Here is a 21448-nt window from a genome sequence, read left to right as displayed (position 1 = left end):
TTCTCCAAGCCATTTCTCTTTATCAGATTGCCTCCTGGAGACATAAGAACCAGACACAAAACTGTCAAGAATATATTTGTGTACTAGAAAAAAAACCTTCTAATATTCAGTATTCTTTTTTCATTTACATGCTTCTCTTAAAACTTGTTACCTAGATTAAGCTAAGGGCCTTAAGCCAGTTTATTCCCCTAGGCAAGAATGACAAAATGCGCACTAATTTTTCTTTTGTCATGCTCTTTTAACCAGAATTTTTTACACTGCAATGGGTACATTTCTTAAAACAAGGAGAAAGAGAAATGGAAAAAAAAAACACGTAGAAATAAGTAAGAAAACTTTTTACTTTGTAACATGCAAAGAAAAGCATGCACTAGTAAAACAGTACCATTAAGAAAAAAAAGTACTTACATTTTAGTTACTTCCTCCTCTTCCCTTCTTCTGAACATTAAGTGGCATGAATTAGGGCATATGCTTTAGAGTCCCTTACAAGTTTAACAAAGTCCAAAATTACCAGATTTTATGTTCCGTCATGTTTCACAAATAAAATTATTGCTTTGTAATCCCACATTTGTCAATTTCCAAGTTACTGGTTTTATTCCTGTTTATCTTTATCTCCCAAATCCTGTTTCTGCTTCATTTCCAGCTTACTCTTGATTCTTCTAGTCTGTTTTTGTTTTTTCCTTTTCTCAAACATTTTCCATTAAAACAATGAAAAAGGTTTCACTGGCACAGTCTTTCTGTGGTCTTTATTACCAGAAGAATAAGAAGCAGAATCTCCTTCTGTTTCACAGCTCACTTTTTGTTGAACAAACATTTTTATTCCTTCTTTAGTATGTACTTCATCAAAAGATTATTTTGTCCCTCCAGGGAAATATTTTGAAGATAGCTTGATGCAGTAGTTTCAATTTTTCATGCCTGCTTCTCTACACTCCCATAATAATGGAATAAATGTACTCCTCTTCTGCCTGGTGTACGATGAATAGTCATTTTCCACAAACACTTTGCTGTTTCCCACTTTTAGTATTGTCCTTCTCCCACAGTTTTGTCAGAATCAATACCTTGTGCTGGTAAGATTGCACCTTTACTATTAAAGGTGTAAGTTTCTTTCTCATAGCCAGGTTTTGCGCATACACATGATGTGCCCTTCAATTAACAATTCCTGTTGTGGAATACCAGTCCAGTTGCTTATTTGTGCTTTCACAAAATTAATACAGTCTGTTGCTTCTAACTTCTCCGGTGCAGCAGAAAAATCTCAATTTTTCCCTACATGTTTTGTCCTCTAATTCTCTTATTCTTTGAAACATCTCTTCTTGTGCAGGTTCATGTTTACCCAGCCTTTTCCACATTTTGACACTTGAATTTTGCAGTTTTATTGTCTTGTTTGAATATCTGTTTAAAGCTTCTTCCATTTTTTCCAGCCTTTTATTGTGTGAGTTGATATACTCCATCAGTGTTTTGTTTATTTTAATCAAGTCTGTGTGCACTTGCCTTACACTTTTCCTCTAGGTTACTGGAAGTTATGTCTGGAGTCTGGAGCTTGCAGTGCTTTTTGCTGAACAGCTGCAGTACTTTTCCCAGTAAGTGTTTCCTCATCAGCTTTTGTAGATGACTTTCCTTCAGGTCCTCTGTATTTCTTTTTTCCTGGCATCCAGGTAGTGTGGTTACTAGCCAGTTACTGAAATTTACCCAGAAATTTATATCCACTGGCCTTCTCTCGTAGGTTTCTGTTTTCACATTGGGAGAGCTAGAAGTAAACTGTTACTCAATTTGCAGCTATTATGGAAATCCTCCAGAAATCATTGTTGGTGTAAAATATGACAGAATGACTGAACAGCTGATCTAAGCAGGTATGAATGTTGACCATATGTAGTGGCATACTGAAGTTGTGCTGAAATATTTTGGATTAATCTTAGTTTTGGTTTATAAGTAAACAAGTCCCATCTTTACATTTTGATTACTTCTTGTTTGGTCTGTTGTAAATTAATGTGTCATTCCCCCTGTGTATTAGATCTGTGTACTAAATTGTGTGAGAAATAAAAATCATGTTTGTCCCTAGAACACGTGTTTTATCCACATAAATTGGGACTTGGTTATATTTTCACCATTGAGGGGTACTGAAAGAAAAGAATTTCTAGGGAAAGATTTGCTATGAGCAGAAGTAGCACCACCAGTCTTGTCATAGAAACTCAAGAGTAAACCATTCATCATGTGTAGGAAATGCAGACCAAGCCTAGTGTTGTTCATATACAAGGATTTCTGTGAGCAAACTTTATTTTTTTACTTGATTTATTACATACATTTATACATGGAGGATATGAGTACATTAATTTACAACAGGATCTCATGAGAGAAATAGAAGGAAAAGCTGTGTTACGCTCATGCCATGTGCTGGCAGTGTGTGTGACCTGATGGCTATGATGTCAGAATTTTGAGGTTATACCAGTTCTTGGGTTTCCGCGGTGGTACGGCGGTAGCATTGTTACCTCACAGCAAGAGGTTCTCCCGTTCGATTCTCAGCTTGGCTTGGGAGTGCCTTCTGTGTGGAGTCTGCATGTCCTCCTCGCAGTTGGGTAGCGTTCGAAAGACATGCGTGCGTAAATGGGCGTTCCTTCATTGAAGGTTGGGCATCGAGCTGGCACCTCGGCGTTTCGTAAAGATCTACTGCCAATCATTAGCAGACCGGAGTTCCGGTGTGGCGACCCCTTACTGGGAAAAAGCCGAAAGACAAACAACAACAACAACAACTAGACACCAGTTCTTCTAGGAATCTTCATTCTCTGTTGTGAAAGAAAGGAATCTCTCCAACTGCATTTTGGTTACAACCAGATATTTCTCTTTGCAAGGAGTCTTACTTCTCATTATTGAGGCTTTTCATTTTCAAAGTTAGTGCACTGCACCTTTGAAAATGCTTTCAGATTTCATGAACTTGCTTTGGAAGAATTGCAGAATGATACTGCAGTAGAAATACTTGAAAACTCCTTGAAAGGATGGGCTTCCAAAAGCCAGAAAGGCATAGGTTTTGTAGAGTCAGTTTGCACAGTCATCATATAACAGCATTACACCACTCAATGGCAGTACTTAATGGTTGCCCTTAATAGATGTAAGATGCCATGGCATTTTCTATTGTATTTTTGACAATACTGCTTAGAATTGGGGTGCAGTTGGAAGAAGGGTCTTTGGTTAATGTTGCCTTATACTGCAAGTATTAACAAAAAATACATACACTAAAATACCAAAAGTAACTTTTTTAATGATTTTTAAGTTTTTGTCTTCTGAGACTGATGGTACTACAGCAAGTAGTACCTTGGATTACAAGCTCCAGACAGCAGTAACATCTATCTTATATCTCATACATGCTTGAATGTCTTCCTTCTAGACTTCCTGTGGCTGTTACTACTACATTTTGCACATAATGCAATAAAGTATCCTCAGTCTTTCTGAAAGTGAAGCTTAAGCATGAGATACAAGGCAATCTGACAGGCTGGTACACACCAGGCAAAACTCTCTATCTGCCCTTTTCCTTAGTTACCAACATTTTTTTTTCATCTGTGCTTAAGGCCATTTCAGAAACATAACAGTAGATCTTGCTGGACTTCTGCAGACACAGAGATACCTGATTATTATGTAGAGATCCCAGCAGCCATGATCACCTCACCTTTCTCCATCCCCAAATGTAGATCTCCAAATTTGTGAGGCCCTGTGGGTCCAGTTTGCTTGTCTAGTTTTCCTGTAAAAGTAATAGTGAGTAGCTCAAATAGAATTTCTTTAGCTTAACAGGCTTGCCTTTTCCACGGACGTATGGGTACCATTACAGTTGGGCATTCACTGTAGTTCCTTTCCCAACCATTATGAGCTCCCAGTCTGTGTTTGACAACTGGTACATTGTACATCTTTTAACCAAGTCTGAGATGAGTAAGTAATGAAGGTAAATGTATATTTAGTTGCAGCTGATATTTTATCTGCAAGGTTCATGAAAAGTTTGGGGTAATTTTTGTTGTAGTTGTGACTGCAGTTTTCACAATGTAGACAAGGATTATTGTCTAACATCTCACTGTGTCTTATTATTTTTATAATACTGAGGAGCTATGATTATATGACTGTGATTCTTTATCTCTTAGCGTGTAATACAACACAATGCTCTGGAAGATCGATCGATATCTGACAAACAGCAGTGGGATGCAGCTATCCAGTTCATGGAAGAAACTCTTAATACTCGCCTCAATGACAGTAAGTGACAAAGTATACGGCTGTGTGTTGTCTCAAGCACTGCATATGGGTGTAGTATAGCTGTGCAAGTTACTCATTGTCCAAATGTGTTTTCAAGTAAAAAAAAAAAAGTTCATAATGACATTCATATAGTGGTTTGAGAAGTTTTGGGGAAGTGGAAAACCACAACCTGTGTGTGTCGGGATGGGTGGCAGCAGCCTCCATACCTTTCCTTTTTTATGACTACCTCCCAGGTTACTACACTGGGGGAGGGTAATTTCCCCCGTGCTGGGATAATGTTTGATTGGTAAAAGATTCACCTATGTGCATGTTATCACACACTTGGTACTATCAAGCTATTTTTTTAAATATTTACAGTTTTGTCCTCCTCTTGCATAATAAGGACAGTCAGAAGTAATGGAAATAAAACAAGGTAGTGTCACTATTGCTTGTCTTCGTATGGTGTGTGCAAGACCATTTCCAACAACCACTGTTAATTTACACTGTGAGCTTTTCAAATCATGTTAAAATTTTTCCCCATTTTTTTATGTTTAGGGTATTGTTTAGTTTAGTGTAACTTCTTTGTGTAGTTTTTAGAATTTTCTTTTAATTAATGTCTTGTGCTACCAGGAATTTAGATTGACACTTTATCGCTTTTCGTACCTTATGTAATTTCTACTACATTCGGATTTGGCTGCCATTTAAAATATATTCTTTCGTTAGTATAGATTAAATAGTTATCAGTTCTGTAATGTAAGACCCATATTCTTCATTTTCAAATTCAGTGATTATGATATTTCCTGAAAATCAGATGTTATATTAATGGACAAGTGAATCTCTCCAGATGGAATCTTTTCAGCCATATTTCAGATCTTGTGGCAACAGTCAGGACAGAAAAAATGTGCACAATTCCATTTTGTATTACATTTATATTTCTTGTTGACATACATAGCTTAGCATATTAGGCTACTGAATCTGCTAAAATTATTACTGTATACAACTGTTGTGTATGCTCTTTAGAATACTAGTTTATTTTTTGTTTGTAGATATCACTTCCTTTATATTATTTTTCTGTATATTCCAAGCTGAGCCTGAAATTGGCCTTTTGTGGTCAGTGCTATACTCTGATTAACACGTTAAATAAAATAAAAAAAAGTAAAAGCTTCTAGGTCAGTAATTGTAAAAAATTTCTACAAGAATTAATAATTGGACGCATCAATTTAGAAGGCAACTTAAAGATACAAAAGAACAAACATGACAAAGGAGATAGCCAGGACAACAAAATGACTGATCCTTCAAGATGAGATTTCCAAAAGTAGTCATCAAAACCATTTTTAAAAGATTCCACATCATCTAAGTATTTCATTTCATTTGGCAGTGGACATGTAACCACCTGCCCAGTGAAATAATGTATCTTGCAGTCTGTATTTTTGTAGCTATCACTTCATTTGTATTATTTTTCCTGTATTTTTCCAAGCTGAGATTGAAATTGGTCATTCATTGTCAGTGCTCTACTTTGATTGGCAATGTTAAGTAAAATAAAATTAAAGCTTCTTAGTCACTAATTCTAAAAAGATCATTTTCTGCAAACATTAACAATTGGAGGTAATAATGTATAAGGGAACTTCAAGGTAAAAAGAACAAACATGACAAAGGAGATAGCCAAGACCACAGATGGGCTGATCCTTAAAGATGAGATTTTCAGAAGTGGTCATCAAAACTGTTTTTACAAGATTCCACATCATCTAAGTATTTCATTTCATTTGGGAGTGGGCAGTGAACCACCTACCTTGTAAAATAGTATGTTCTACCATTTGTTTGTGATTGTGCACTGACTAAATTCCCCCTTAAACCCTGTAGATCCAGTCTTGTATGGCCCGTTGCTATTCTAATACAATATTGAAAGTATTGGTCTCTGAGAGCCTGTAAATTAGCAGTAGGTCATCCTTCAGTCTTCTGTAAGATGTAAATAATAGGTCCAAATAGACTAGTCTTGCATCGTCTTGGTGCCTGACTATAGTTATTTAACTTCTCTAACATTTATTGGCACCAGCTGTCCCTCTTAGACAGGGACGGTCGGTACTGATCTTAGATTCTTTTGCAAACATAGACTATATATCTTGGTCCATAAGGGAACAAGGGTATAACATGGCTAGGCTTGTACAAGACTTAGGGCCAATAGCCTAGTAAGCCCCTATGATTTCCATTTGCTACCAGGATAATTTCAGAGAGCTTAGTAGCCTCTTTTCAGAAAGCTCCACAGACAAGGAAAGTTAACAGTATATTTTACAGGGAGAAAATCTTCACAGAAAAGAACAAATCACACAATGCAGTATGCATTCATTGCAAAAAAAATGTAGTTATGTACATGTTTGTATACATTCAAGTGGGGTTACTAGGAACCTCTCAAAGGGAAGACTTTGCTGCGCATTTGCTGTGATTACCTGACCAGAAAGAGAGATGTCAGAAGTGTAGTTAAAGATGCTCCTAAAAGACTGTTGACTTCAACACGCTATTTGTTTAATGCAGGTATCAAATTTAAGTGTGTTGATTGCTATTACTCCTTGGTTAAGGCTAAGTATTGGCAATATTTAGCATCTTTTCATCAAATTTGTAGCTACCTTTTATATGCTGATTTGATGGTGCTCGGGGTGAGAACCTTCTTGTCCATAATATTGGTGATAACATTTGAATTTGCATATAATTATATCCTTTAGAGTTAATAAATGTAACATATGGAGTGAACAGCTGTGGATCAGTGCACGGGCTTTGCAGCAATTCCGTAATGAATTCCATTATTTCAGTCTGATGGCAATTATGAATCCCAAGCATTAGAGCCTTAGTCCCAGACTGACTGGCTTACTAACTAGTGTGTCATGTCTTAAGTCAGGAACCTGACTGTAGTCTGTTATAAATATATAAATAAATAAATACATAAATCCATCTGTATGCCCTTCAGCATCAGTGTTATAGTTGTATAGTCCCAAAAGAACTGATGGTTCAGTGCTGTGTACAGGCCCTTCTTGTAAGCAGACTGTGATATGAACTTTACGTATTCTGCCTACCAGCTGTGTAATTTGATCACCTGTATGTATCCAACATTTTTGATGTACTGGTTTGTAAACTTATTTTGCTATCTATATCTGACTAGAGTTTTTGTGACCCTTTGTCTTGTACGCTTGCACAGTAGTGGCCTCCTGCTGTTCATCTACTTCCTTTGCCTCACTGAAGTACCTGTTAAATAGATAACACAGAATGGAGAGAGGATACGGGGTCCGAATGGAGAGATGGCTGGGGTCCAAATGGAGAGGTGATCAGGGTCCAAATGGAGAGGTGATCGGGGTCCAAATGGAGAGAGAAGTCAACAAGCAAAGGAGAGTAGTATTGCTGAAACTGAATTTATCCTAAAGTCTTGGTGAGTACCTTCACGAGGTCGACCCTATGTTTCACAAAATCTCACCAAGATGACACTGATATATAGATTGCATTTCATATAACATACATCATGGACAGAATTAGGTCAAAAATTAAAAAAAGATAGCTATGTACACAAGACCCAGGATAAAGGTGCCAGGAGTGGAAGAAATTACAGTGTAGAATCCTCAAAATATGGAAACATTCCTACAATAGTGCTAGGCCAAGCCCAAGGGGAGCATGATCACCCCCATTGTAGAAGAAAGTAGCAGTCCACAAAAACTGATAGACAAAAGAAGAGCCATAAAAACGATAGACTGGACTATTGAGGATAAAAAGGAAATTATATATTGTTATTATTACACAAAAAGCCCAGAATTTCCAGATACAAGATGTACAAAAAGATTAAGGGAGAAATTATAGGAAAGAAAAATATTTCCGTAAGAAAAACTGTCAGGAGCCGCAAATAAAAAATTGTGTTCATTAATACAACAGATTTGTGAAAAACATTATATAGATCAAGAAACTTTGATCTGTTTGGAAAAAGAAGCATGAGAAAATATAAACAACAAAACCTAGAGATTTTTGAAAAGTATAAAAAGGAAATATGGACATGGGAAATAAAGAGAGATTTGATATGGTGCAGTAGTTATGCAAAGTCGAAAGCCAAATTAATTAGTGCAAAAAAGGCAGCCCCAAAGATATTCAAAGAGAAATACAGGCAATGTCATCCAGATATGGAAAATTTCACAATGAAGAAAATAATATCACAAAGAGGGAATGTAGAAAAGAAGATTAGTAAAGTAGAAGTTAAAAAGAATAGAAGCTGAAGTTACGGAATGCCTGCGAAGTGAATGATTTGGTGTAGAAGGTCTAACACAGGTTACAACACAGCATGATGGAACGAGTCCCCAAAGTAATGAGAAATACGAAGATCAGGAGACATCTGAAGAAGAAATATGGACATTTTTATTTTTATTTTTTATTTATTTTACATTTGTTAACCGGGCTAGTCTGACTGGATATATTTCCATTTTCAGCAGAGGCCCGGGGAGAAAAGCTCCACATATGGACATAAGAGATTTATAATGAGTACAAATAACAAGTTACAAATAACAAGTTACAGACTTGTAACACTTCAACCAATGCATCTTGATTACAAAAAGAAGGCAACTGGAAAAACTAAAATACATTCTATTAAACATCAATACAACTTCTAGAACCTGATAAATAATAAGAGGGGTGATGAATAATAAGACATGGGAAAGAAAAAGAGATTTTAGTGTGGTGTAATATTTATTCAAATGAGAAAGCAACACTAATCAGTATAAAAAGAGCAGCACCAAAGATATTTGAAGAAAAATACAGACAAAAGAATATGGACATGGAAAACTTTACAGTACAAAAATATAAGAAGACAGAGGAAAAGTGGAAAAGTTAAAGAAATAGAAATTGAGGTAATGGAGTTCCTGCAAAGTGAAGTATTCAGTGTAGAAAATCTAACTGAGAAAGCACCACAGCAAGATACAGCAGTGGACATCCAAATTAAGGAGAAACCAGTGGAACGGGAAGCAACTGGTCAGTTGCCATATGAAGATATTTTGGAGCCTTCCACAGGAAACCAGTATAAACGTTCACTTGAAGCAAGAGAGCAAGGGAAGGAACAGGAAACTGTGGCAACTCTGGAGTAATTAATGTTGAGGTGTGGTAGGCCAGTGAGTCCCCATATGATATAGCAACGGACGACACAGGATGAAATTGAAGACAATGTGCCACAGGAAGATGCTGTAGAACTTTCTACAGAATGTCCACAGAAGATGGAGAAGAAAAAATGTGCCCACAGTTTAGAAGACAATGAGACGAGAAGAGTTGCTTGATTTAATAGAGGCAACCAGGCATATTAAGATCAATGAAAGAAATAGACTGACGAAGGTCAATAAAACCCAAAGAATCAGAAATTTGATAAAACAAATGAACACAGTAATTAGGACGGTCCATAAAAATGTATGCAATATAACAGAAGTTAACAGGATGTATTACTGTGCAACTAAATTAATAACAGATAAAATTCTGCCACAAGAACACAGGGTAGTAAGGGAAAGGAAGGGGAAAAATTTCATGCCATCATGGTAGTATCGAATAGAGAAAACTATGAAGCAGTTAAGAGAAGTGTCACTGTTAGAGGAGTATAGAAGAGGCAGCAGATCAACAAAAATACACAGAAAGGTAGATGTGATGCAGTGCACAGTATTATAATGAATCAGGATGTATCATGTACTATCACCAATAATAAACTAAAAATGTCAGCACAGGCAGACTAACTTAGAAGACACACACATAAATATGAAGGAAAAGTACAAAATAAGCAATTTATTGATTACCCCAAAAAGTTTTATAGATAATTGGGAAATAAGGTAAAAGGAACTGAAAGACCACCCAAAAAATAATAAATTTATACATTTTGGAGAAGTGTTTATGAAGATCCTGTGTAACATAACAGAGATGCTAAATGGATAGAAGAAGTAAAAGAAAGTATAAGAAGTTCGTAGGTACAGGATATGAAATGGGATGAAGTAACAGCCAGCAAGATTAAAAAAAGTTAAGAAAAGCCTCTAACTGGAAAACACCAGGCCCAGATATGCAGTACCTAACTTCTGGTTAAAAGTATTAAACTCTTTGCACAAAGATTTAGCTATGTTATGAACTATTTCTATGCGCACCTGTCCATGAATAGACACCAGCTTGGTTAACAACAGGAAAAACAAAGCTTCTACTTAAGTGGGAACCTGCAAGCTACCCTAAAAATTATAGACCAATAACTTGCCTTCCAACTATGTGTAAATTATGCACCGGAATTGATGCCGACAGAGTTTATAGTCATGTAGAAGAAAACTCAATCATGGCAATAGAACAGAAGGGCAATAAAAGAAAGCCATATGGAACAAAGGATAATCTGTTGCTAAATAAAGTCATAATGGAGAACTGTAAAAAGGAGAAGAATCTAAATATGGTATGGATTGTCTACAAAAAATCATTTTGATAGTATTCCATATTCATGGATAAGAATGCTTAAAAATGTATAAGATGCACCCTACACTGATTGACTACATTACAGTGACCATGAAACAGTGGCAGACCAGTTTGCATTTAAGCCATGATTAAAAGACAAATTATTATACCAGGGATAAAAATCCAAAGGGGGATATTCCAGGGTGACTCCCTGTCACCTCTGCTATTCTGTCTTGCTCTTAACCCATTAAGCTGTCTACTTAACAGATTAGGCCTTGGCTATAATTTGTGTCCTAGAAAACAACAAAGTGTAAAGACTTCTCATCTTCTGTTTGTCACTGAATTAAAATTGTATAGCTCATCAGATGAGGAACTGAAAGCACAACCACAAGTAGTCAAGACTTTTTCAGATGATATAAGAATGTCATTTGGTCTTGATAAATGTGCAAAAGCAACCTTTAAAGCAGGAAAACTACAACACCAAGAAAACATTGGTTTGGGACAAGAAGGTGATATAAAAGAACATGATCAAGAGGGAGTGTGTAAATATTTGGGAGCTGATGAAGGATCAACAATAAAACACAAACAAATGTGAATAAAACTTAGTAAGGAATATTTTAGAAGACTTGAATTAATTCTGAAAACAGCATTGACATCTAGGAGAAAAAATTCAAGCTATAAGCCAAATTGTTCTTCCCGTCCTAGCTTACAGTTTTGGAGTGATTGAATGGCCCCAAAAAGTTGGATAGATTAGACAGGATAAACAAGAAGGATGCTTCATGGTTACCAAGTGATTTATAAAAATCAGTGCATACCAAGACTTTATATTCCCCATTCCGAAGGAGGTATGCGCCTCCTTGAAACTGATTTACATGTATAGATCTGCAACTGTGGGGCTGCACACATATCTGCTGACTTCACAGGACCCAAATGTAGTGAAAGTTTTGAAACATGAGAATAAATCTAAGATGACTTTCCTTCTTTGTCTACCAGAAGCATATCAATGTCAAGCAGGAATTGAAATCAAACCAGAAGTAGATAAAAATCAGGCGTCAACTGAATGTGCCAAAAAAACAAAAGAAAGAATATAAAGTAAAGGACCAGATGAGACGGCAAGAAATGTGAAAAATGCATACATATATTTGCAAGTATAGAAAACTTTTGGAAGAACTTCATGGAATGGTTAAGGAGAGGCGAATTCAAGCCAAAAGATGAAAGGTTAATATTGGCGGCCCAAGATAGTGGGCTGCGCACATGGTTTCCAAAGTCCATTGAACATGTGGGAGAAACAGACATGTATAGGTTTTGTAAAACAGAACTGGAAACAGTCGCACATCTTGTTGCTGGTTGTGACATACTAATGGCAGAACGACCATATACTGAAAGGGATAACAATGTGGCAAGACTGTTGCACTGGCGATTGTGTAAACGTTATGGCATTGAAGTAGCTGAAAAATACTGGAATCATGAGCCATACACCATCATAGAAAATGATGGTCTACATCACATGGGATCACCTATTACGAACAGTTCAAAAGATAGATGCTAGAAAACCAGGCTAAAATGTGTAAAAACTAGGCACGCCTCATGGGTTACAAGAGCAACCCAACTGAACATGGCCTCTAGAGACAAAGCCTGGAAGTTTTGGCATAAGCACAAAAATTCTTCTGACCTTATAACCTACAGACACCTTTGCAACCAAGTAAAGCTCCTATTTATTAAGGATAAAAAAAGACCACTATCATAATTTACAAAACCAGCACAGACAAAATCCAAAACACTTCTGGAGCCCAATCAACAGCCTATTATCTCCTGGATCAAACAACTCCTGCCTAAATCCAGAAAAAAAAATGTTGAAATAGCCACACTCTTCAACACATATTTCATAAACATCATACCTAATCTTATCACCAACTTCCCTCAAAATCATCCTAAACCATCAGACCCCCCCCCATCTACAAATACCTCCTTTCACCACTCATATAACTTCTGTCTAGCACCTATGCCTACTGCCACAGTAAATAAACTAAAACCATGTACTAATGCCCCTGACAACCTGCCCCCAGAATTCCTTCAAATAGCTACAAACTCCATTGCTTACCCTGTCCATCCAAGAGTCTTATATTCACACCATTTGAAAAATCATTCATCCTACCACTGCACAAAGGCGGAAACAACACAGACATCTCCAACTTTTGACCCATTGCCATTCTCACTCCCATCTCAAAGATCCTGGAGAAATGTATTCACAGCCACCTGCATAACTTTCTACTTGGCAATAACCTGCTGCCAGCAACCCAGCATGGTTTTAATTCCAGACATACAGCTCTTGTATCCCTCTGTGAGTTTGTCAGTCAGGTTCGAGATGCCAGAAAACTTGTCTCCTCTCTATTTTCAACTTTTCTAAAGCCTTTGATACTATCTCCCACTCTCTTCTTTTTATAAAACTATCCAACTTAGGAATCTCTCCTTCCACCCTACAATGATTCTTATAATAATTAATAATATAAGTAATTATTAATAAATATAATAATAATTAATAGTGCAGTTATTATAAAAAAGAATCTACAGTCGTATTTAGATATGTTACCAATACATGTAACTTCATACGATTTGCAGGAGGAGTCATTACTGGGCACATTACGGTGCTGCGAAGAGCACTTCTGGCTAACATCAAAGAACTTTAATTGTACTTTGACTTAGGAATAGGGTCCATTTCTGTCATGGTAACAGAAACCCAAAAGACATGGGCAAATTAAAAAAAAAAAAGTTCCTGTTAAATATGAGTCACTGATTAGGCCAGTTGTTCAGAATCAGGATTTGATAAATCCATTCAGATATGTTGCCTTTTTAATCCTAAGGGAACCCAAGATAGTAGTGGCACTGATTTAAAACTAGTGATCTGGTACATTACTTCTCGCACACTTTTTAAGATGTCACAAGTCTTTTGTATGGCCCACATCAGAGTTGAGTAAATGTGTGCATCATTTGGGCAGTGTTACATGACAAGTCTGTGAAGTGTCTAAAAAGGTAGTGTATCCTTTATGATTATCCCTGAGATTTAATAAAACTGCAGACAGCCAACCACATAATCCACCAATTTCTGCATGAAATTAACTCCTGTCTTCACCCTGCCCTGCTTTTCCTTGAATCTTAGTACAAAGTATTGTCTACAGTGTTGAGATGCCACTGTATACCTGCTAAGAGTAATCCCAGAGGATTCCTGGCACTGAATCATTTGTGAGATTTACATGTTTTTTTAAGAAGTGTTTGAAAATGTAGCATTTCAACATTTCTCTGTTAATTTTCCATCTGATTTCATTTGGCAGAGCATTCCAGAAATTATTTAGGGGTGGGGCTAGACTACAGATAACTGTATTCATTAAGTAGTCTTTGTCTCCAGGCAGATCTTCGTTCCCAAAACTTTAGTTACTTCCACAAACCTTCATTGGGTCTCCTTGAGGTGCTTGGAGCCTCTGCTTATTTTCTTCTTGTATGAGGTACATAAACATTTCTGCTTCAGGTCATGTACGTCTCCCAATTAATGGAGGGGTAGTTACAATCACTCATGAGTATGGTATTGGGCTAGATGGTGAGTGATTCTAGTAACTTCAAGAAGGATTTATGGGTTTCTTAGTTCATTGTCGGAGACCTGTAGCTAGCAGGAATATGGCAATAGATTTTTCCCATGGGTAGTTGGACATGGAGTAGCTCAAGTATGTCATATTGTTTGACCAGCCTTGAAGTGTGGTTATCCATTCTGTAGAATAATACACCTCCACCTTTTGCTGTTTCATGGTCAATTTGTGGTAGGAAGTTTGAAAGGCATTATTGCCTTATACTACTGGACTATTTTCCATGGCTTTTGAACCATGTTTCAGTAACTGCACAGATGTCAGATTCTCCAGGGTGAGGAGAGCTTCCAGGGAGTGCACTTTCTCATTGAGATTCATGGCATTGAGCAATACCGCCTTTAGCTTGCCCTGAGTAGCATTTGTTATGTTGGAAGGTTTGTCTGTTTGGCAATGCCTAAGAAAGGCACTTTAGGGCTGGATAATGTTTTGGCCCGTATTCGAAAGCCTATGGGTGACAGGTAAAGATCATCTCTGGCAAGGCAGCATGGCTTATCAAACATGTCCTCCTAGTCATGACAAGTATTGGACCCTATTAGAATGACAGGAGTAGCTAAGCCAGTTGTTAAAAGTCGGTCATTTTCTGCTGGTATTGTGACATCATCCCTGGAGACAGTAGAATGCTGCTCAGTGCTAGGATCATAACTGCCTGTGACACATATTCTAAGAGATGAAGCATGTCTCTCTTCATGTAGTCCAAGGAGGCATGTCTCAGGCCATTCATACCCATGTCGACTATGACTGAGTTATACTGGTACTTAGGGGTAAGTGACCTGAGTGCTTGCATGATCTTGCGAATCCTGGCCCCTGACAGGAAACTAATTGTAGCCTTCTCCGTATCCAGCATGGCAAGAGGGACATCAGTGTGTCTCACAATGGAGTCTCTGACCAGAATATTGGGTTGTGCAGTGTTTTTATGCAGTGCTTCGCCTTATGACCTTAGCAGTTGAGACACAAGGAGATGTGGCCTAGTGTGGTGTGATGGGAACTGTGTTGATTGTGTGCAGTGTTTTTGAGGACTGTGCCTGAGAAGCCTTTGAGGTTTGGTTAAGTTGCATGCGAGCATTGCATATGAGAGTGTGTCTGTGGTCCTTTGTGGGTGTGGTGAGTGACGTGTGATTCGCTGACAACCTGTTTGTTCCTTTTGTGTCTGCATGCGAGTCTAGCTTCCATTGTCGATGTGTAACTACATCTCTCACATACTGTATTTGTTTGTTTGAGAATTAAGTGGTTGTCAGTGTACATAAGGCAATTGTTACATTGCTTCAGGATGTCCATGTCCCCCAAGCTGGATGCAGAGGTAGCAGTAAAGTGCCCATCCATGGTTGCAGATCCTAATATGTACTTGAATGGGATAGGAAGTGGAGGGTATTAGTAACTGGATGAGGGAAGGGTGCTTACTTGAACTGTAAACCTATGAACAGATGGTATTCCTCTGAAAAGTTTAAATTAGAAGGGAAAAAGGATGGTAACATTCTGGAAAGGTTTGTTTTTCAATATTTAAAAAAAGGGGTGGGGAACCAGCATCTTGAAAGAAAGCTGTGGTGGTGGCATTACTGAAAGCGAGTATGGACCACAAGGGCTAGTATGAAATAGTCATAGTTCATGTAAGTGTAAATGACCTGAGATGTACCTCCCTAGTTTACTGAAGAGAGGCATTATGAAGCTCTTGGAATATGTGTCCTAGGCTGTTATGAGCCTAGCATTGAGCAGCATTTTACCTTCTCCAAAGATGATGGCACAATATGAACAGAAGATGACTGACTTTAATAATTGGCTTAGTTTCTGGTGTCAGTCTAAGGGGGTGCAATATTTGTCAGCATGGAAGGCGGTGGTCAGCTGACCACACTGCTTTGCCAGGGATGTTCTGCACATCTCCCCTCTAGGCTTTCACATATTGGCTAAAACATTATCCTCCATCATATTGCCTTTTTTAGGCAATGCCAAATTGAAAGTACTTCCAAAGTAGCAAATCAAAACCAAGAAAATCTAAAGGTGTTACTGCTGAATGGTAGGAGTCAAACAAGAAACTCCACTGCCTACAAGCTCTCCTAACCCTAGAAAATGCTGACATATGTTCAGTCAGTGAGATATGGTTTAAAGCCACAGAGAGCACACTGGCAATGCAAGACTATATTGCTTCCACACATTTAGATGAGCTACTATGCAGACATGGACTAATGGTGGAGGTGTCCCAGTTTACGTCAGAAATAAGTATAAATCAAGGCTGGTCAAACAGGACGATGCACTTGAGTTTCTCCACATTCAAATCACCATTGGCAAAATCCCATACCACTTCATTACAACCTATAGGTCCCCCCTCTATGACCCTGGAAATCTGTAACATGTATTTAAGCTCACTGGAAATACTCAACATCCAACCCAATACCATATTCGTGGGCGACTTAATTGCCCTACTGTTTACTGGGGGTAACTATATATGATACCAAATGTGCAGACACACACATTCTTGGATTTTGTAAACACAAACACCTGGGGAACAGATTAATACGCTGACCACAGGTGCAAACATGCATCTCACTAATATGGGAGAATGCTGCACACTCCCTAGTGTAATGTCCTCTCTAGTAAGGTCAGAACACAAAATGGTCTCCTTTGAAGTAAAAATAGAACCCGGAACCCCAGCTAACCCTAGAGTATTCAGGAACTACTTTAAGGCTAACTTCCTACTAATAAGTGATAACCTGGCAAAATTTCAAGCTCCCATAAACCCTGAGAATACTGCAGCTGTACCCACCAGGAATAAATACAGAACTAACTGGAAAAAAAGCCACCCTGGTGGAATCACAACATATATAGTCTCGATAACAAATGGAAGAAAATCATGTAAAAAAATAGGAGATGAAGTACCCAGAAGGATTAAAGCGTTCTCATCAAGCTAAACAAACATCCCAGGGGAAAATGGTCTACCAGAGCCAAATTTGAGGTTAATTTGGCCTCCCAGGCCAAATAGAACCAAAAGGCATTCTTTAGCAATATCCTCAACCTCAAAGGCAATACACAATTGTGTGCAGTGCTCATTGTTAATGGAGCCACCTATACTGAGCCAGAAGATATAGCAACTCTACTGTCAGACAATAACTTTACCCCCTGTCTCCACTCCAACCTCCCTTCAGGAAATACCATCAAATATAACCCTCCCTTACTATCACTGGGAAAAAGGTCCACAATGCTCTCTGTAAGGCCAAGAACACTTCATTGATTGGCCCAGACAGTATCTCAGAATGCTTTTTAAGTAGCATGAAACATGGCCCTCTGGAGTCACTTTTTAACTGTAGCCTCCAAACAGGCTTCATGCCTAAGGAATGTAGAATAGCAACACTCATCCAGTCATCCCTCTGCACAAACTTAGTACAGCTGCAGACCCATAAGCCTCGCTTGTCTCGTATGTAAAGCCATGGAATGGAAAGAATTTTCATGGAAATGATCAGTAATGACTTAGGAAACCTCCAGACACTGGAACCGACCCAGTTTGCTTTCAAGGGCAGGTCCTGGCTACTCAGTCTGGTGTACTTCTGAGAAGGTCACCAAAGCGGTGGATGAGGGCAGAATGGTTCACACTGCCTACCGTGACCTAACCAAGGCATTTGACACAATACCCACTCTGGCATTGCTGACAAACTCAATAGGTTAGTATAAACCCTTATATTACCCAGTGGATAGATCATAGGAGCTCATAGGAGATTACTAGGCTATCGATCCAGAACTCATTTTAAGCCTAGCTGTTTCATCCCAATGTAATACCATGAAAATGCTTGTCACTGCCTAAGATTGCATTTAGTGATGACTGCCAGTGTCCAGGAGGAGTGTGGGCACTATTCTCGGTTAGAATTTACTGTGCCCCATCCAGTCATCCAGGTTCCTCTTGAACAATGTCATAGAGGTGCTGTGCTTCACAAGAATTGGTACTTAGTTCCAAAGACACAGCATTCTCTGGGAGATAAATTTACCCCTCCAACATGTCCTATTTAAGTTGCAGGCCATATTTATATCCATGGAATGGGTAGCCCTAATCCAGTTTGATTTACTGATATGCAGCAAGTTCATTAAGTTTGGGTCTTGGATTGCTCTGTAGACCAGGCATAAGTCTCTCCTAAGATGTCTATACAACACGGAGTATAGTGACAGGGACTTTAGTTGGGCTGTGTAAGGCACATGCTGGAGTCCCTTGATCTTTCTTGTTAGAAACCTTTAAGGTCTTTCCAGTTGCTGCAGGTGCTTTGTACGGTACATGTCGAACAGGGCATTATACTCAATTATGGCTGGATTAGTGCTGAGTTTAGAGGGGTTATAACCTCTTCTGCTCTCAAGGCTATGCCTTTAAGTGTGCTATGTAGAAAGCCTTCCAAACTACAGTAGACACATGGTGGTCAAAGTTAAGGTTGCATTCAACCTGTGATCCCAAGTCCTTTACCACTTCATGGGTACTTAGGGTATTGTTGTTGATTTAATAGTGTGAAGGGACATTGTGCTGAAGGGAATGCTAATGTATTTCTTTGCATTCAGTTTGAGACCCTGACTAATACACCTTTCGCTGGTCTGCATGAGACCCTCCTGGAGTATACTGATATAATTTGCAGATTCAGTGATTGCATCTAGTCTGCAGCCGTCTGCAGACTTTGTCATCACCACCCCTTAGTTTTCACCTGAATTTCTGAGACGTATATACCAAACAGAAGGGGGCCCAGCACTGACCCCTGGTGGCACCCCGCTGGTATCAGGTCTGCTGGTTGATGTGGAATCATCCACTTTGATACTGTGTGTCCAGTTTGGGAGCCCTTTAGTAACCCATCTTACAATGAAGGGGTTTACATTCAGTTTGCTAAGTTTATTGGTAATGCCTGAATGTGGAATTGTGTCAAAAGCCTTTGCCAAGTCAAGGTATGCTGTGTGCACAGATTTGCTTTTGTCACATTTTCAAGGAAGTCACCAGATTTAACAGGCAGGATCTGCCCTTCACAAAGCCAAATTGGGTAGGATCCAGGGTTTGGAGGTCACCTATGTCTTTATTTTTGAGGTCCATAATGATGCATTCCATGGTTTTACAGATGAGGCTGGACAGGCATATGGGTCTGTAATACCCTGGGTCTGTTGCTAGGCCACCTTTGTGGAGGGGAATAACAGTGTTGCTGTTCTCCATTCTGCAGGAACAAAGCATGTGGTTAGGCTATGATTGAAAAGGGTACTTAATGGTGATGCTAGTTCATGTTTTAGCCTGTTTAGAAGACTGCCTGGGATGTCGTCTGGTCCCATAGAGGCTGTGTTTTTCACCTTGGACAAAGCTTTGAGGACCTGCTCTTCAGATATGTAGGGTGGGGAGGGAGTTTGGAGGAAGGTTTGTGATAAGTTAGGAGGGGATAAGGAGTGAAATATTTGCCAAACCTATCCGCTAGCAGGTTTGCTGTCTCTGTGAGGTCAGTGTGTGTGATATATTTGGTCACTTAATTCTGCACATGCTTGGGTCCTACCTTTTAGGCTACATAAGTAGCTGTAAAAGGCCTTATGGTTATCCTTGGCTGTACTTGCTAAGTTTCTCTCAAAGGAGCCCTTAGAGGATTTGACAGGTTGTCTTGTGTGCCTGTTGTTGCTGAGGAGGGCACTTTTCCATTGTTGGGGCCTTGCCTTTGTTTTCTTAGACAGCAACATTTTGCATTTATTGAAAATGTTGTTGATGCTGGATGTCCACCATGGCAGCTTATTTTTACTTGGGGCTCTAGCTTTGATTCTTTGTGGTACAGCCATTTATACACTTATGCAAGTGGTTGTACAGGGCTTTAGTGTAAGCTTTGGTGTAGTTACTACTTCCAGCATGGGATGGGGTTTGGAATGCATTTGTACCTTCACCTAGGAGGATATAGTTTGTCTTGGTGAAGTTTTTTAGCCTGATTTCACCCTTTGTGGATGCTGGTGTTAGTGCCAGCTCGAAGGTGACTCTTTTGTGGTCAGATTTAACTACTGAGTGTCAGACAGTTGTGGCATTGCATCTGTTTGACATGTTAGTGAGGACCAGATCTAGAACATTTGTTCCTCTTGGGGTATGAACAATTTGTTCCAGGGTATTTGAACTAACAAAGTCAAGGAACATTTGCGCTAGTGAGGTGGGGCTAGCATAGGTTTCCCAGTTGATGGTGGGATAATTGAAATGCCCATAAACAGAGTGTTCAGTAAAATTTGGATCGTCTCCAGTGTGGTGAAGTTGGCTTTGTTGGCTCCGTGACCCATGGAGGGGATCTGTAACTGGCTGTGACTTGAATGAGGGTTTTTCCCACTGTAACCTGGACTTGGAGTAGCTCCATGGAGTTGTCCAGTCTAACTAGATGGGAGGTAAATTTATCTCTAATATAGATAGAAACACCTCCTCCTTTGGTTTTAACATGTTCGTTTTGTGGTCTAAAGGTGTGGAAGGCATTGTAGCCTTGCAAGGCTGAGTTGCACTCTGAGGCTTAGAACCAGGTTTCTGTGACTGCGGAGACATCTACATCTTCTAGTGATAGAAGTGCTTCCAGGGAGTGCAGTTTTTGGTTTAAGCTCCTAGCATTTAGCAGCATGACCCTTATTTTGTTCTGGTTGGCTAATTTTACTCAAGTAATGTTGTTTTTGAGACCTTGCCTAAAAAAGCGGCCTTGTGGAGGAGGCAAGAGCCTTTGCCAGCAGCTGAAAGCCTAGAGTTGCCAGGTGCAAACCATCCCTGGCAAAGCAGTGAGGTTTGTCTACCATTGCTTCCCAGGCTGACAGGAACTGCATCCAATTTGACTGACACCAAAAACTAAGCCAGTTATTGAAATCAATCATTTTTTGTTTATAATGCGACATCATTTAGGTGAGGGTAGTATGCTGCTCAAGCTTAGGGACATACCTGCCTGGGACACATACTCAGAGAGCTCAACCATGTCTCTTTCCATGTAGTCCAGTGAGGTACATCTCCGGTCATTCACACCAGCATGAACTATGACCGAGTCATAATGGTACATGTTGCTGAGAGACCTGAGTGCATGCGTGATCTGATGAATCCTGACACCAGACACACAGCTGACTGTGACTTTCTTCTTTTCCAGCCTGGTAAGTGTGTCATCTGTGGGTTTCTCTATTGAGTCTCCAGTGACAACAAATATTTGTTTTTTGAGTGTTTTGCCTTACAGTCTTACACCTTAGATAGCCAACTGGCTCAC

The 21448-nt window shown here is 39.0% G+C and overlaps 1 protein-coding gene across 4 annotated transcripts in view; it reads left to right on the top strand.

Moving 5' to 3' along the window:
• OPA1 (OPA1 mitochondrial dynamin like GTPase) overlaps nucleotides 1-21448 on the top strand; it is a 2039562-nt gene that overhangs the window by 1485430 nt on the left and 532684 nt on the right. For all 4 annotated transcript variants that reach the window (XM_044070302.1, XM_044070304.1, XM_044070303.1 and 1 more), the window contains one exon: nucleotides 4116-4224. In XM_044070302.1, the coding sequence (XP_043926237.1) occupies nucleotides 4116-4224 (109 nt within the window). The remainder of the gene's footprint in view (nucleotides 1-4115; nucleotides 4225-21448) is intronic.

The sequence above is a fragment of the Protopterus annectens genome, chromosome 4.part1 (genome assembly GCF_019279795.1).
Source record: "Protopterus annectens isolate FY-2018-M chromosome 4.part1, PAN1.0, whole genome shotgun sequence".
NCBI lineage: Eukaryota > Metazoa > Chordata > Ceratodontiformes > Protopteridae > Protopterus > Protopterus annectens.
This window is presented reverse-complemented; position numbering and strand designations above follow the sequence as displayed.